This window comes from Pseudorasbora parva, chromosome 15 (genome assembly GCF_024679245.1).
Source record: "Pseudorasbora parva isolate DD20220531a chromosome 15, ASM2467924v1, whole genome shotgun sequence".
Lineage (NCBI taxonomy): Eukaryota > Metazoa > Chordata > Actinopteri > Cypriniformes > Gobionidae > Pseudorasbora > Pseudorasbora parva.
In genome coordinates, this window is record NC_090186.1 from 27327729 (window position 1) to 27340541 (window position 12813).

General features: G+C 38.5%; 2 protein-coding genes across 2 annotated transcripts in view; one reads left to right on the forward strand and one right to left on the reverse strand.

Moving 5' to 3' along the window:
* Positions 1 to 10907, forward strand: part of aven (apoptosis, caspase activation inhibitor) — a 27107-nt gene extending 16200 nt beyond the window's left edge. The window contains exons 3-6 of the mRNA XM_067417532.1: positions 6627 to 6697; positions 6805 to 6900; positions 6984 to 7269; positions 10475 to 10907. Of these exons, the coding sequence (XP_067273633.1) occupies positions 6627 to 6697; positions 6805 to 6900; positions 6984 to 7269; positions 10475 to 10617 (596 nt within the window). The 3' untranslated portion in view covers positions 10618 to 10907. The remainder of the gene's footprint in view (positions 1 to 6626; positions 6698 to 6804; positions 6901 to 6983; positions 7270 to 10474) is intronic.
* A 232-nt stretch (positions 10908 to 11139) lies between these two features.
* The window catches only part of ryr3 (ryanodine receptor 3), a 132543-nt gene continuing 130869 nt past the window's right edge, over positions 11140 to 12813 (reverse strand). The window contains exon 105 of the mRNA XM_067417529.1: positions 11140 to 12005. Within this exon, the coding sequence (XP_067273630.1) occupies positions 11910 to 12005 (96 nt within the window). The 3' untranslated portion in view covers positions 11140 to 11909. The remainder of the gene's footprint in view (positions 12006 to 12813) is intronic.

The window sequence follows — 12813 nt, forward strand, 5'->3', positions numbered from 1 at the left end:
AGTCTAGATGCATCCTAGCGGCAGCAAATCTAACTTGCAGCCAGAGTCATCTAGCAACTCTCCGTTGGATTGTGAGCTGGAAAAAAATAAACTCTAGTCAGGCCAATCACATTGTATACATAGTCGGTGGGTGGGCTTAACAAAATGACGACAGAGTTGTGACGGTTCCGCGTGCTACTTGTAAACAAAGAAGCTGGCGAACGGCAGTCTTTCGAATGGGTTTGGCCGGGACTCTGGATGACTTGGAGTTGAGCTTTTCTTTGAGAAAAGAAAAAAAAAACGGTACTGAAGTCATTCTTAAGAAAGGCAAGTGTGCTCAAAGTTTTGCAAACTGGATACAGCAAAAGTTAAATCTATCAACTAGCTCCGCTTCACCTCTTTGTTGCTCTGGTTGGTTAAAGTGCTATTCTATTGCGTGCAGAATTTAGCAGGAATTTAAAAGACAACCGTTTATCCCGCCCCCTCGGGTTGAGCCCTGACAATGAGTTCCCAGACCCAACATCTTGATGTGGATTTGGCTTGTCAGGCTAACAGCCAGGTATTTTACTTTGAAATGTGTGTTCTGTGTCAGAATGTCTGTTTTTGTTTCGATCTGTGTGATAATGCAAGTTGCCAGTTAGCGGAAAACACAGCCTATTGCTGCCATGGAAGCCAGCACACAAACTGGGTCAGAGATCGCAGATTCCACCCGACCTAAAAAGCCTCGGCATTCTAAAAATCTTTATGAACGGGAGCACATTAAAACAAGGATAAAACAACTTACAGTGTCTTAAGTCTCCTCGCCTTCCATTGTCAATTGCGCTCGTTCCAGTTGCGTGTCCTCAAAGTGGCAAATCGCGTGAGCGTAGAGTCTGAGGAGGAGGCAGGGCGGGGCGGGGCAAACAATATTTTGAATTTGGACTGCAGTACCTATTTTGACCATTAGTCATTCTTACATACAGCACCTTTAAAGATTTCAAAATAAGAGTTGATTTGTCACTTTCTGCACCATTGAAACCACATGATGTGATTCACAGCTAAAGTTCCAGTCATTTCAGAAGTGATTTAACTGAATAGATGTGTTTTATGCCCTGTTTCTGATTAAGGAAGCTCAGACCTCTTTATAAACATAATGATTTGAAGGTTATGCAACAGTTTGTTCAGTATCCCGCTAACTAATCAAAACCGAAAGCAGAGCTCAAACTTTTAATGATCTGAAGGAAAACATTTTTATTTTACACATTTGACCTCTTTCAGATGTCCAAGCTGTGTTGCATTTAAACAAAGATGTGTTTATAAATGATCCAAGTGTGTGAACTGCACAAAGTCTTTCCTTTCAAGTCTAGACACTAATAGGAGACTTTTGGTGTTCTCCGTGGCAGCTATGGGGAAGCTTATAGTAAATAACTGTCTTATTGTTTTGAATGTTCAGCTTGAAATGTTTTAATTGCAATCATCACAGACTGATTTATTTTGATGGTTCAGTTCGTTACGGAGTTGCTTTGTGGTAATTGGCTTAGCAATGATTTGCTCAAGAGCCGTGACGACAAAGCAAATTAGCAGCTTCTTCCAAAGGGCTGTAGCCTCCCTGCATTAAGTGCCATTTAATGACTAACGGTGAATGGCCTGTGCTCAGTTTAATGCTGCTGGGTGTTTTTGGGTCCACAGAATTTCATGGTCCTTGTGTCATCAGTGTTTTATTGGGGCCTTTGAAAATGCAAAGGAGTTTTGGGTTGGCAGGCTGCATACGTAGTGCCACTCTCTGGGAGGAAATGACCTGTACTTGTAGCGTGGCTTCCTGTGCCGCTGCTCTCACTCATTGAGAGAGCGGGTCAGAGGACGCCAGCCTGCAGAGAGACACACATCTGTCACACTGATATTGTGCCAGCACTTCATCAGCGCTCCTATTGACAACTGCTCTTCCATTCGCATCAGCCATTTTTTTAATGCAGTCAACTTCTGGTTATGCATTTCGTTTGAAAGTCTGAAACTGTCTAATGGCATTTTTTTTAACTTGTTTTGAAAAAAGAATAAAATACAATTTGGAAAATGGATGAAGAAAAGAAATTTAAATGTTACATCTAATAAATCACTTGAAAAGTGGGAAAAAAATCATTGCATTCATTATTTTGTTTGTTTCTGCCTCGTAATGAAACAGAATTGTTTCTGCCTTGTAATGACTCACAATTCTGACTTTTTTTCTCAGAATTGCAATATAAACTCACAGTTGCGAGGAATTGCAAGTTTTGTTTTGTTTTTCGGAGAAAAAAGTTATATAAACTTGGAATTGCGAGGAAAAGTAACAATTATCTCTATTTTTTATTCAATGGCAGGAACAAGCTTCCATAATTTTGACTGTTACTTTTAACTACATTGAGCATGAATTAATCAATTTGAATATTTATAATTTTTTACAATTTAAAAAGTCTTTTTTTTTATGTATTCATATTCTATTTCAAATTAATAAATTGATGCATTGTGTCTTTGTAGATTTAGAGAAAGCATATGACAGAGTGCCAAGAGAGGAGGTCTGGAGTGGCAGAGAAGTATGTTAGAGTGGTACAGGATATGTATGAGAGCAGTAGGACAGTGGTAAGGTGTGCCGTAGGTGAGACAAAGGACTTGACCGTGAAGGTGGGTCTGCATCAAGGATCGGCTCTGAGCCCCTTCTTGTTTGCGGTGATGATGAACAGGATGACAGATGAGGTCAGACAGATGACATCTCCATGGACTATGATGTTTGCGGATGACATTGTGATCAGTAGTGAGAGCAGGAAGCAGGTGGAGGAAAGTCTAGAGAGGTGGAGGTTTGCTCTGGAGAGAAGAGGGATGAAGGTTAGTCGCAGCAAGACAGAATACATGTGTGTGAATGAGAGAGAACCAAGTGGAACAGTGAGGTTACAGGGAGAAGAGGTAAAGAAAGTGCAGGATTTTAAGTACTTAGGGTCAACAGACCAGAGCAATGGGGAGTGTGGAAAAGAGGTGAAGAAGCGTGTGCAGGCAGGTTGGAATGGGTGGAGGAAAGTGTCAGGTCTGTTGTGTGATAAAAGTGTACCAGCAAGAATGAAAGGAAAGGTGTACAGGACAGTAGTGAGACCAGCGATGTCTTATGGTTTGGAGACAGTTGCACTGAGGAAAAGACAGGAGGAAGAGCTAGAGGTAGCAGAGCTGAAGATGTTGAGGTTCTCTTTGGGAGTGACGAGGATGGATAGGATCAGGAATGAGTACATCAGAGGAACAGCACATGTGAGATGTTTTGGAGACAAAGTTAGAGAGGCCAGGTTGACATGTTCAGAGGAGGGAGAGTGAATATATCGGTAAAAGGATGCTGAGGTTAGAGCTGCCAGGCAGGAGGTCGAGAGGAAGACCAAAGAGGAGGTTTATGGATGTAGTGAAGGAGGATAGATGGAGGCAGATGATTCACTGTGCCCACCCCTGAAGGGAACAGCCAAAAGAAAAAGAAGAAGAAATTGATTCCTTCATATAATTTATATTTTCAAGTGGTGGTGAGGGTTGAGTAAAATGATTGGGTAAACTGCTTTAACTATTGTTGTCTGCACAGGAAACAGTATTTTTTTATTACACAGCAGCATTTTATTGAACTTCCAACATCCAACATGCAGTCGTGCTGTAGTAGGCTATAGACTGTTTATAGTAGCTATAGGCTATAGGCTATTTTACTATAGACTGTAAAAAAATATGGATGTGACGTCACCCATAGGATTCTGAAGTTCTGAAGTGTAAAGTAGAGACGAGCTGGTCATTGCCATCTTGGCAGCGCGTCACGACCGGATAACAGAAAATGGGCAAAGTGGTGGGATGTGGGCGGAGCTTAGGTGACGCAATGACTAACAAACAGCGGATAAATAGCTATCCACCTGTCAATCAATGGGGCCACACCTTTAATTATGCAGAACTGTAAGGCTTTATATAATGTAAACAAATGAGAAAAAATTCACCCCCCCCCTCACAGTTGTCTTGAAGGGCAAATTAGCCATATAGACCGAAAACACAGTTTGTACCAGGCTGTAAACATTTCTTTATATGCTGTAAAATTGGGCATTTTAACATAGGGCTTAGTGAGATTCTGTTCCCTTCTGGCAATAGGGTCTGGCTGCAGCCTTGCACGCTCAGTCAACTGTTTCCTCTGCAAGTGATGTCACTTGCAGTAACTTACCTGCTCTCAGCTGCCTACGACGTCACTTGCAATCCACAAAAATAACCCAGAAATACGATTCCAGCAATTCGATTAGTCGGCTTGAGTAATTTTTTAAGACAAAAGTAAAATTCTTTGATTCCAGCTTGTTTAATGTGAATATGTTCTAGTGTGTTCTCTCGTATGTGCTCATATTACCCACCTCGTAAAATTAGTACGAATTGCCGTGAGATCGGGCTGCATACACCAGTAGGCAGTGGCCCACCTTACCATGCGGTCACCCAGAATTTATAGTTTACCCACTTCTTTTTTTACCACAACACGTCTGTATATGTATGTGTGTGTGTATAATATAATAAATGTGTGTATATATATATATAATATATGTGTGTATGTGTGTGTGTGTGTGTGTGTGTGTACGGCAATGACTCTTGAACCATATTGGGAGATATGCAGGCGCTATTGGGCAGCAGAGAGTAGGTAGTAAGTGACGCCACTTGCAGTGGAAGCATGCAAGCTCTGAGAGTGCAAGTCTCTCTAGCCGGTCCCTAGTGGCCTGTCGAGGAATTGCAGTTTAATTAACTTCCGTATTATGGGAAGGTTGCCACTTGGTTATTACATGTGCGATATTGCTCAATAAGCTTAGCAAACCATTTAATAATATTTTAATAAAGGTGGTCGATTTTCAAAAATGTTTATTTGAATTAACTTAAAATTTTGAGTTCACTGAAATTAAAACTTTAAGGCAACCATGCAGGTAACTTATTTTTTTAATAATTTTTTACAGCCATAACAAAAATGTTGGTTTTGGTATCAACCAACGCATTCTATATTTTTGTGTCCCAGTATTCATATTATTTCTTCAGTTATTCTTGCACTTGTACAAACGGTGTCTTTAGCATAAGTAGTGCAGCACAGCAGTATGCATGTCACATGCAGCTGGTTTGTTATATTGGCTAACCACACACTACTCTCTCTGATAATGCTAAGCTGGCCCTCGCCGCACATGCTGACAGCAGGACATTTGCTCATTGTTATGGCAGCAGTTTCCATGGTGCTGTCACTGCAAGTGAAGGAAACGTGATGAACTTGCCTGGATGGCTTCTCCTGTCCACAGCTCTTCAGCCACTCATAACAGCATTTTCTACATCGATGACATCAACCACTGCGTACTCGGCAGTCTGCTCGGTTTTAGGAGGAATCTGGTTTCCTATGACGTCGGTTCTGAGTCACTGGGCTAGTATATAGACAAAATCTTTGTTAAATTTACATCTTTAGGCACATCTTGTTTCCCTTTTTAATGGAGCCTTTGGTGCCAGAATGCTCGCTTTTGAAGAAGGATCCCTCTACTTGACCTTGAGACCCTGCGCTGTATCATCCCTGTCAGTTTGGCCAACTGCAGTTGGCAAGTGTGTGAAAGAGTGTTTCTGAGGCAGGACGCCTGCTATTCTGCCTCCCCCTGGCTGGACAGCTGTGTGTGACAGACCCACGGCTTCTTTCTTCAGCTGTCCCAACTTGCTGCCGCCTCAGATTTCACACTGCTTGTGTCAAGGTGAAAATGACTTCAGAAGATGACACGCGTTCAGCTGCTGCTGTGATGGTGTGCAGTGAACTGACTGTGCAGATCCCAGAGTTGTTTTTCTTGGCTTGTGGAGTAAAAACAAAGTGGAAGATATCATCAATAATTGTCATGTTACAGCAATACAGGGTCTAGGAAAGTACAGCAGTTATTGTTGACAAACTATTAAAAATCATTTTCGTTAATTGAAACCAAGCTTCAAATCTAATACAAATATTATAAGGAAAAACAAAACAAAAAAATAGAAATTTTGCCTTGGTAACTAAAATAAAATAATTTTAAGCTGAAGTACATTAATTACTCATAATGGAATTACAAAAATGAAAGCTAAATAGAAATGGTAAAAAAAGACAAAAGCAAATTTTTACTACATTTTTACATTTTCAGTTTTCATTACAATTTTAGTTTAAGACTAATTTAAAATATAAATTTAATTACAATAAAAGTATATAAAGAATACTAAAATAACAATTGTAGTATTTTTCAATTAAATTTGTTAATGGATCATTTTAATCCTGGTAAATGATACACATATTCTGATATTATTATTGCATTATTTTAATATTGATTTAAAATTTTGAATTAAATCAAATATCATTATTAATGTATTTTTAATAAGAGTTAGTAAGATTTGTATAAATTTACTGTCAAATATGAATAATATTTGATAGTAAATATTATAACATTTTGAGAATTTTGAGTTTGTTGATGATGTAGTAGTGTAATAATTAGGAATAAAAAAAATAAACTTTACACATCAATAATTTCTCCAACACTAAAGAATTCAATCCAATCTTCCTGAAAGTGTTGTATCAAAACAAATACATTAGCTGGTGACTCACATTACGTACTCTGGTTAAGCTCTGAGTGATATATTTTTTTATCAATTTATTGCCTGTTTAAATGTTTCAGGGGACTCCTTCACACAGTTCAGGTTCTCTGATGAGAAGGACTGGGAGATGGACTCATTGGCAAAAAATCAGGTGCATGGCCAGTAATTTCTCAAGTCTCTAAATATTAAGATTTACTTTTCCAGTTTCCAGAGTTTTTTGAGGAAATCTCTTCTCATGGTTGATTGTGACTTCTCCAGATTCCAGCTCTTTTTACAGACCTTTCAGCTTTAGCTCAGTCACTTCAAGAGCTTCCACTGCATACCAGACTGGACCTGGAGGCTGAGCTTGTTCAGGTAGATCAATTGCTTTTTTGTTGAAATACTATGAAATGCTAGTATAGTAAAGTATGATGTACTTGAGCTTTAATGTGTTTCAGGTGACTACTCCTGTTGAACTGCCGCCGGTGACAGTCCCTCACAGAACCGACTCGACACTGAAAGCTTCGCAGGCAGGCCGAGAGCCAGGCCTGGGCATTTCCGGCACTATAAAACCTGTTTCAGGCACCACAGTGTCACTCTGTGTCCCCACAGCTGTCCTTACTGCCACGGATGAGGCTGACCAGGAGCTTGACATTCTCCTCAGCTTGCAGAAACCCATCACAGAAATGTCTTCAGTTGAATCCCACACTACAACAGATAATGTGATGAACACCCTAACACAAGGTATTCACATAAATTGGTATATATGTTTGTTCTTTTGTGTTAAGGTTTTGGAGGGTACTGTAACTAACTAAAAGTAGTAACCTTCAGTTACAAATTAACTAAGTAGGGTTTGGAAATCAGATACAGTTTGTAATGGCAAAATAATTAACTTGATCTCTTTACTGAATTAGAGACAAACATTAGGCAATTATCTTTATATAGGTTTATTTCTTGCAAGAAAGAGCCACAGTCAACACAGTTATCAGCGTTCACCACCACATACCTTATTTTAGCCATTTAACCAAAACCCCATTCAAAAAAATTTTTGACTTTGGGACGGGGGAACAAGTGTTAAAACTCACTTTCACGTTTTAGCCTACAAAGTGATGTCATACCTGCACCACTCTATTTAACAAATGACCTAAATATATGTGTGCCTGAGCCAAAAGCTCAACCTTGCCTAGGTAGCAATGTGCACTATAGGGCTATTCATACTTGAAATAGTTAACCCTGGGTCATTCTTAACCCAGGATAAACTTAATCCTGGTTTTTTCTTGCTTCACGATACTCATAATTTGGTGTTAACTTTTAATCCTGGGTGTTCATAAACTGACGTTTCATATTGTTCATTCCTATCGTTCTTTTTTGCATATTTGCAGGGTCAGTGGCATTGATTAGATCAGGGGTCCCTAATCTCGGTCCTGGAGGGTTACTGTCCTGCAGAGTTTAGCTCCAACCCCATTAAAACACACCTGAAACAGCTAAACAATGCCTTTATAGGGTTAGATTATATGATAGATTGGGGACCCCTAAATTAGATGAACCTGTTTACATGAAAGCTCTAGCATTAAATTCTCGTATTGCCGACTGTACTATCGAGTTTATACTGAATGATATACAAGTGCATAGACACTGCTGCTTGTATGATTAGCAATTTACTAGGGCTGGACCCGAATATTCATCTGGTGGGTCGGTATTCGATTTTTGCACACCTGGCATCACCCTGGAAACGATTCTCATTTGCACTTTGTTTATATTATAAAATCTGGTCAAACTCGTTATAGTTAATAAATATATTTGCTTCTTCTTAGCATACTAAAGCAGAGGTCTTCAACCCTGCTCCTGGGGACCCACTGCCCTGCAGAGTTTATTTCCCACCCTAATCAAACACACCTGAAGCAGCTAATCAAGCTCTTCAGGATCGCTTGAAAACACATGGGCAGGTGTTCTGAAGCAGGTTGGAAATAAAACTTTTCAGAACAGCGGGTACCCAGGAGCAGGTTTGAAGACCTCTTGACTAAAGTGTCCCCTGCAACTGAAGTATTCTCTGTCTAGAGCACACAACATGAGCTTGTACAGACAGAAGCACATGCCTGAACTTGCATTTTGGGTTAAGCTACATTGGTTTGACATTGTGGAAAATAGAATAGAAACAAAATGTATTAGCCTTTTTACCCTAAAGGGATGTGATGGTGAGGAAATGTTCCCACCGGTTAATCAATGTTTTCCATTAAGAATAATAGCCCAATGAACCCATCATTCAAGCAACCCGCCTCTGAGCTGGCGCTAATTCTTAACTGTAAGTAAAGTTCGGAGAGATGCGTCGTGATTGAATGATTTAGAATTAGCACCAATTCACCGGTGGGTTGCTTGGATGATGGGTTCATTGGCCTATTATTCCTAATGAACACACAACAACAAACCATTGACAAACTCACCTAAATAGGCGTTTTACATTTCGCTTTTGAAACCAAATCTTCCACTATCATCTTGTCATTCAGCTCCTCACTCTCGTGATAAATGAAATCGGACTCCTGCTGATGTGCTGTGACTCTCATTTGGCTAACACTGCAGACACATTCAGTTTTTATTTGTAGTGTCTGTTCTCTAACTGAACTTAATTCAATTTTTTTTTATAGTAATCAAATTTTATAGTAATCAAATTATCTAAATGGTGGGTGGAGGGGGAGGGGGGGGGGGGGGGTGCCACGGCGGGCAAGTGATGTAACCAGTATTACGCTTGAACACTGTCAACACCAACTATCGCAGCAAGCCTATTACCCGCTATTATCAATCTAAATGAATCTACTGTGAAATAAAGGAGCCCTTTTTGTCTCCTCTCCACCATTAAGCTGGTGTGTGTGGTGAGCGTTCTGGCGCAATATGGCTGCCGTCGCATCATCCAGGTGGATACTGCACATTGGTGGTGGTTGAGGAGATTCCCCCTTCAATATGTAAAGTGTTTTAAGTGCCTAGAAAAGCGCTATATAAATGTAACTAATAATTTTTAAAACTCAAATGTGAGATTTTACTGGGCTGTATCAGACCTGTGTGTGTGTTTTTTAATCACTAGTGCAGCATCTGTTCTCGGAGCATGTAAGTCCTGCCCGTGTGTACTATCTCCTGTTGATACAACTCCCGTTGTACTCAGAGTTTACCGTCTTCGTATATATATATATAAAGTCTTTGGTTTCAGAGGAACTTTAAATGATAACCAGCCATTTAAATGTTGAGCAGCAGCTCACTGGCTGCAGAGTTGACATGAACCATCAGCTTGTACCAAGAACTTAAAACTCTGAATATAATCAGCTTGGTTAGGACAGAACCCATCAGTCTGGGCCATCTAGAGATTCATGACAAACTGATTATTTACATGAAATGCCAAGGTCTAAGCTAAATTTTGCCAAATTGTTTTAATACCAGTGTTTTTTCTTTTATCACCTTATAAATAATCACACTACTGTTCAAAAGTTTATGGTCAGTAAGATTTTTGTGGAAGAAATGTATACTTTTATTCATTAGTGACACATTATATTGATGACAGTAGTGACAGGAAAGTGTTACAAACAAAAAATCTGTTTCAAGTAAATGCTGTTCTTTTTTAACTTTCTATTTAAAGAATCCTAAAAACTTAAATCGAAGTATGGTTTCCACAAAGACATTAAGCAGCACAAATGTTTTCAACATTGGTAACTGGAGATTGAAGATATGGCTACTTTACCGTCGCAGGAATAAATAGATTTTTAAAATATATAAAAAATACTGTATGTTTTTACTGTATTTTTGATCAAAGTATTCAAGGTGCGCATTCAAAAACATTTTGCCAACCAAAATCTTTTTCGGAACTTATTTTGAGTTTTGATTCTGTTGAACTACTATGTGCATCAATCTTCTAGATTTAAAGTATCTTCCAGAACATGGTGTAAAAATATGATCACCTCAACAGGATCAGAGGAAGAAGAGAGAGACACTCAAACGGTCGTTATGAAAGAGACGAATCCAGAAGTGAAGATTGAACCTGAAGTTCCTACGAGGCAGGAAGTGACAGAGGAGGATCTGGAGGACTGGTTGGACAGCATGATCTCCTGACCTGAGAGAAGCACTTTCCTCCCTGCTGTGGATTAAATCAGCGCATGTGGCTTTGCTAATGCTGTCGACGTTACTTCTGTGTGGACGTGTACATCATACTGTGACGCTTCATGAAGTCTTCTAATAGCCACAACTAATTCAGCCATGTGGAATATAAAATGCTTCATCAATATATTACTCTTAAAATGCTGATGTAATGCCATGTAACAGTTTCAGACGCATCATATTCTCACTCCTCATTTGTCTGATTGCATTCAGATTAAATGCAGCTATTGCCAGCTGGGATTTATTGCATTGGCTACTTTATTTTCGTTCCCCCTGCTCAAAACAAACAACAAATCACCAAAGCCACTACATACATATAAATGGCCATACAATAGCAGTTTACAGTATTGACTGTTCAATAATTTTGTTAATCATTTTTGTCCTTGAATATAGATTTCCATTGTTTTGCAATCATACTTCATAAATGATCAGGCAGACATGATTTTAGTTATTTAACCTTAATCAAACATTTAAAAAAGCATTGATCATCTTTACTCATGAACCATCAACTAAAGCGACAAAACTACAAACCCAGGTGAGACTGTCAGCGAGTCTAAACTAAATTGCAAACTAGCGAATCATGAGCGGGAACCAAATGTTTGCATAGTCTCTTGTCTTAAGGCACTTTGCTGTATGAGAAACATTAGTGGACTGAAGCAGATGATCTTTATATTTCTCATTCCACCAGTCAGATTACCGTCCTTAAAGGCATTGCACATTCTTCATAGTATTTTTCTTGTTGTCGTTTGTTTTTACGTCAAACAGGCATAAATTGTGTTTGGCACTCAGAAGGTATGCTTGTGCATATTTGTGTAGACGTTCATTCAACACATCAAAAACATACAGTATATATGGTAACATCTCATCTCACAAGGTCATGTGCATTTGTGAGTTAAGCAAATGAGGCAATTTACCATGTGTTTTGTGTTTTGTTTTTTATCAAACATGGCTTGTGTCTTAATTTGGCAATGTGTGCTACAGTTTGTTTTTCTTCTTCTCAATGTTGTACTTGAGTTCACATTTTTGGCTTGATCACAATGAGTTCTCGATATGTCGTTCATTTCTGGTGTAGAAATGGCTGAGGTTTTTTTTGATTGGATGAATCAGTGAGCAGCATTTGATGAGAGCTAGTTTAGGATGTTGTGTCCAACCTACATAAGATCCCAAAATCCCTTTATAGTAGGAGCTCATGTAGGTTGGAGTATGTGATTTCTCTCATATTTGGACTGAGGACAACAGTATGTCCTCTAGCCCAGCTGGTCCTCGTATTGCTTCCGGAAGCAGTCTCCAGCAGGGAAGAAATCCCAGCACCTCTCCTGATACATCTTCCAAACATACGACTCCTATAGTAAAAGGACAGAGAAGTAATGTGATTATATCATTTATTAAATATAATAATATACATGAACGTTCAAATCTTTGATAATCTGGTAATCATTAAAAAATATTTATATACTTTTAATTAAACGATAATGTTAAAAAAAGTGCAGACCTCAGCTATTCTTCCAAAAATATTGAACAAAATGTATCAGTTTCCACAAAAATATTAAGCAGCACAACTTTTTTTAACAATGATAATAATATTAAAATATAAAAGTTATTTTACGTTATTTATGTGTTTTTTTTAAACAATCGCTAGGATGCATTTCTCAATACTTGGGTCACTTTTTTCAAAACTCTTTCCACAATTCTCCCAACCAACTTATAATTTGACACAGCAGTTATTTTCACATTCATAATGCACTAAAACTACTAAAACACTGCCAATGTTATGGAAGAATGAACTGAGACATGTATAAAAAGTTTGCAGGGTTCATACACATTTCTACCAATACATTTCCATGACAGTATAATCTAAGATTTCTATTCTAACATTAAACTAAAGTTATATTGCAACGTTAGCCTCAAATGTTATATTCTAACGTTATATTTTCACATTATCCTCTAACGTTATATTCTAATGTTCAACTAACGTTATATTTTAACTTTTAACTAAAGTTATATTGTAATGTTAGCGTCTAACGTTAAATTCTAGCATTCAACTAATGTTATTTTTTAACATTTATAACTTCTAACGTTATATTCTAACCAGGGTTCATACACATTTCTACCAATAAATGTCCATGACATTTGGGGCAAATATTCATGCCC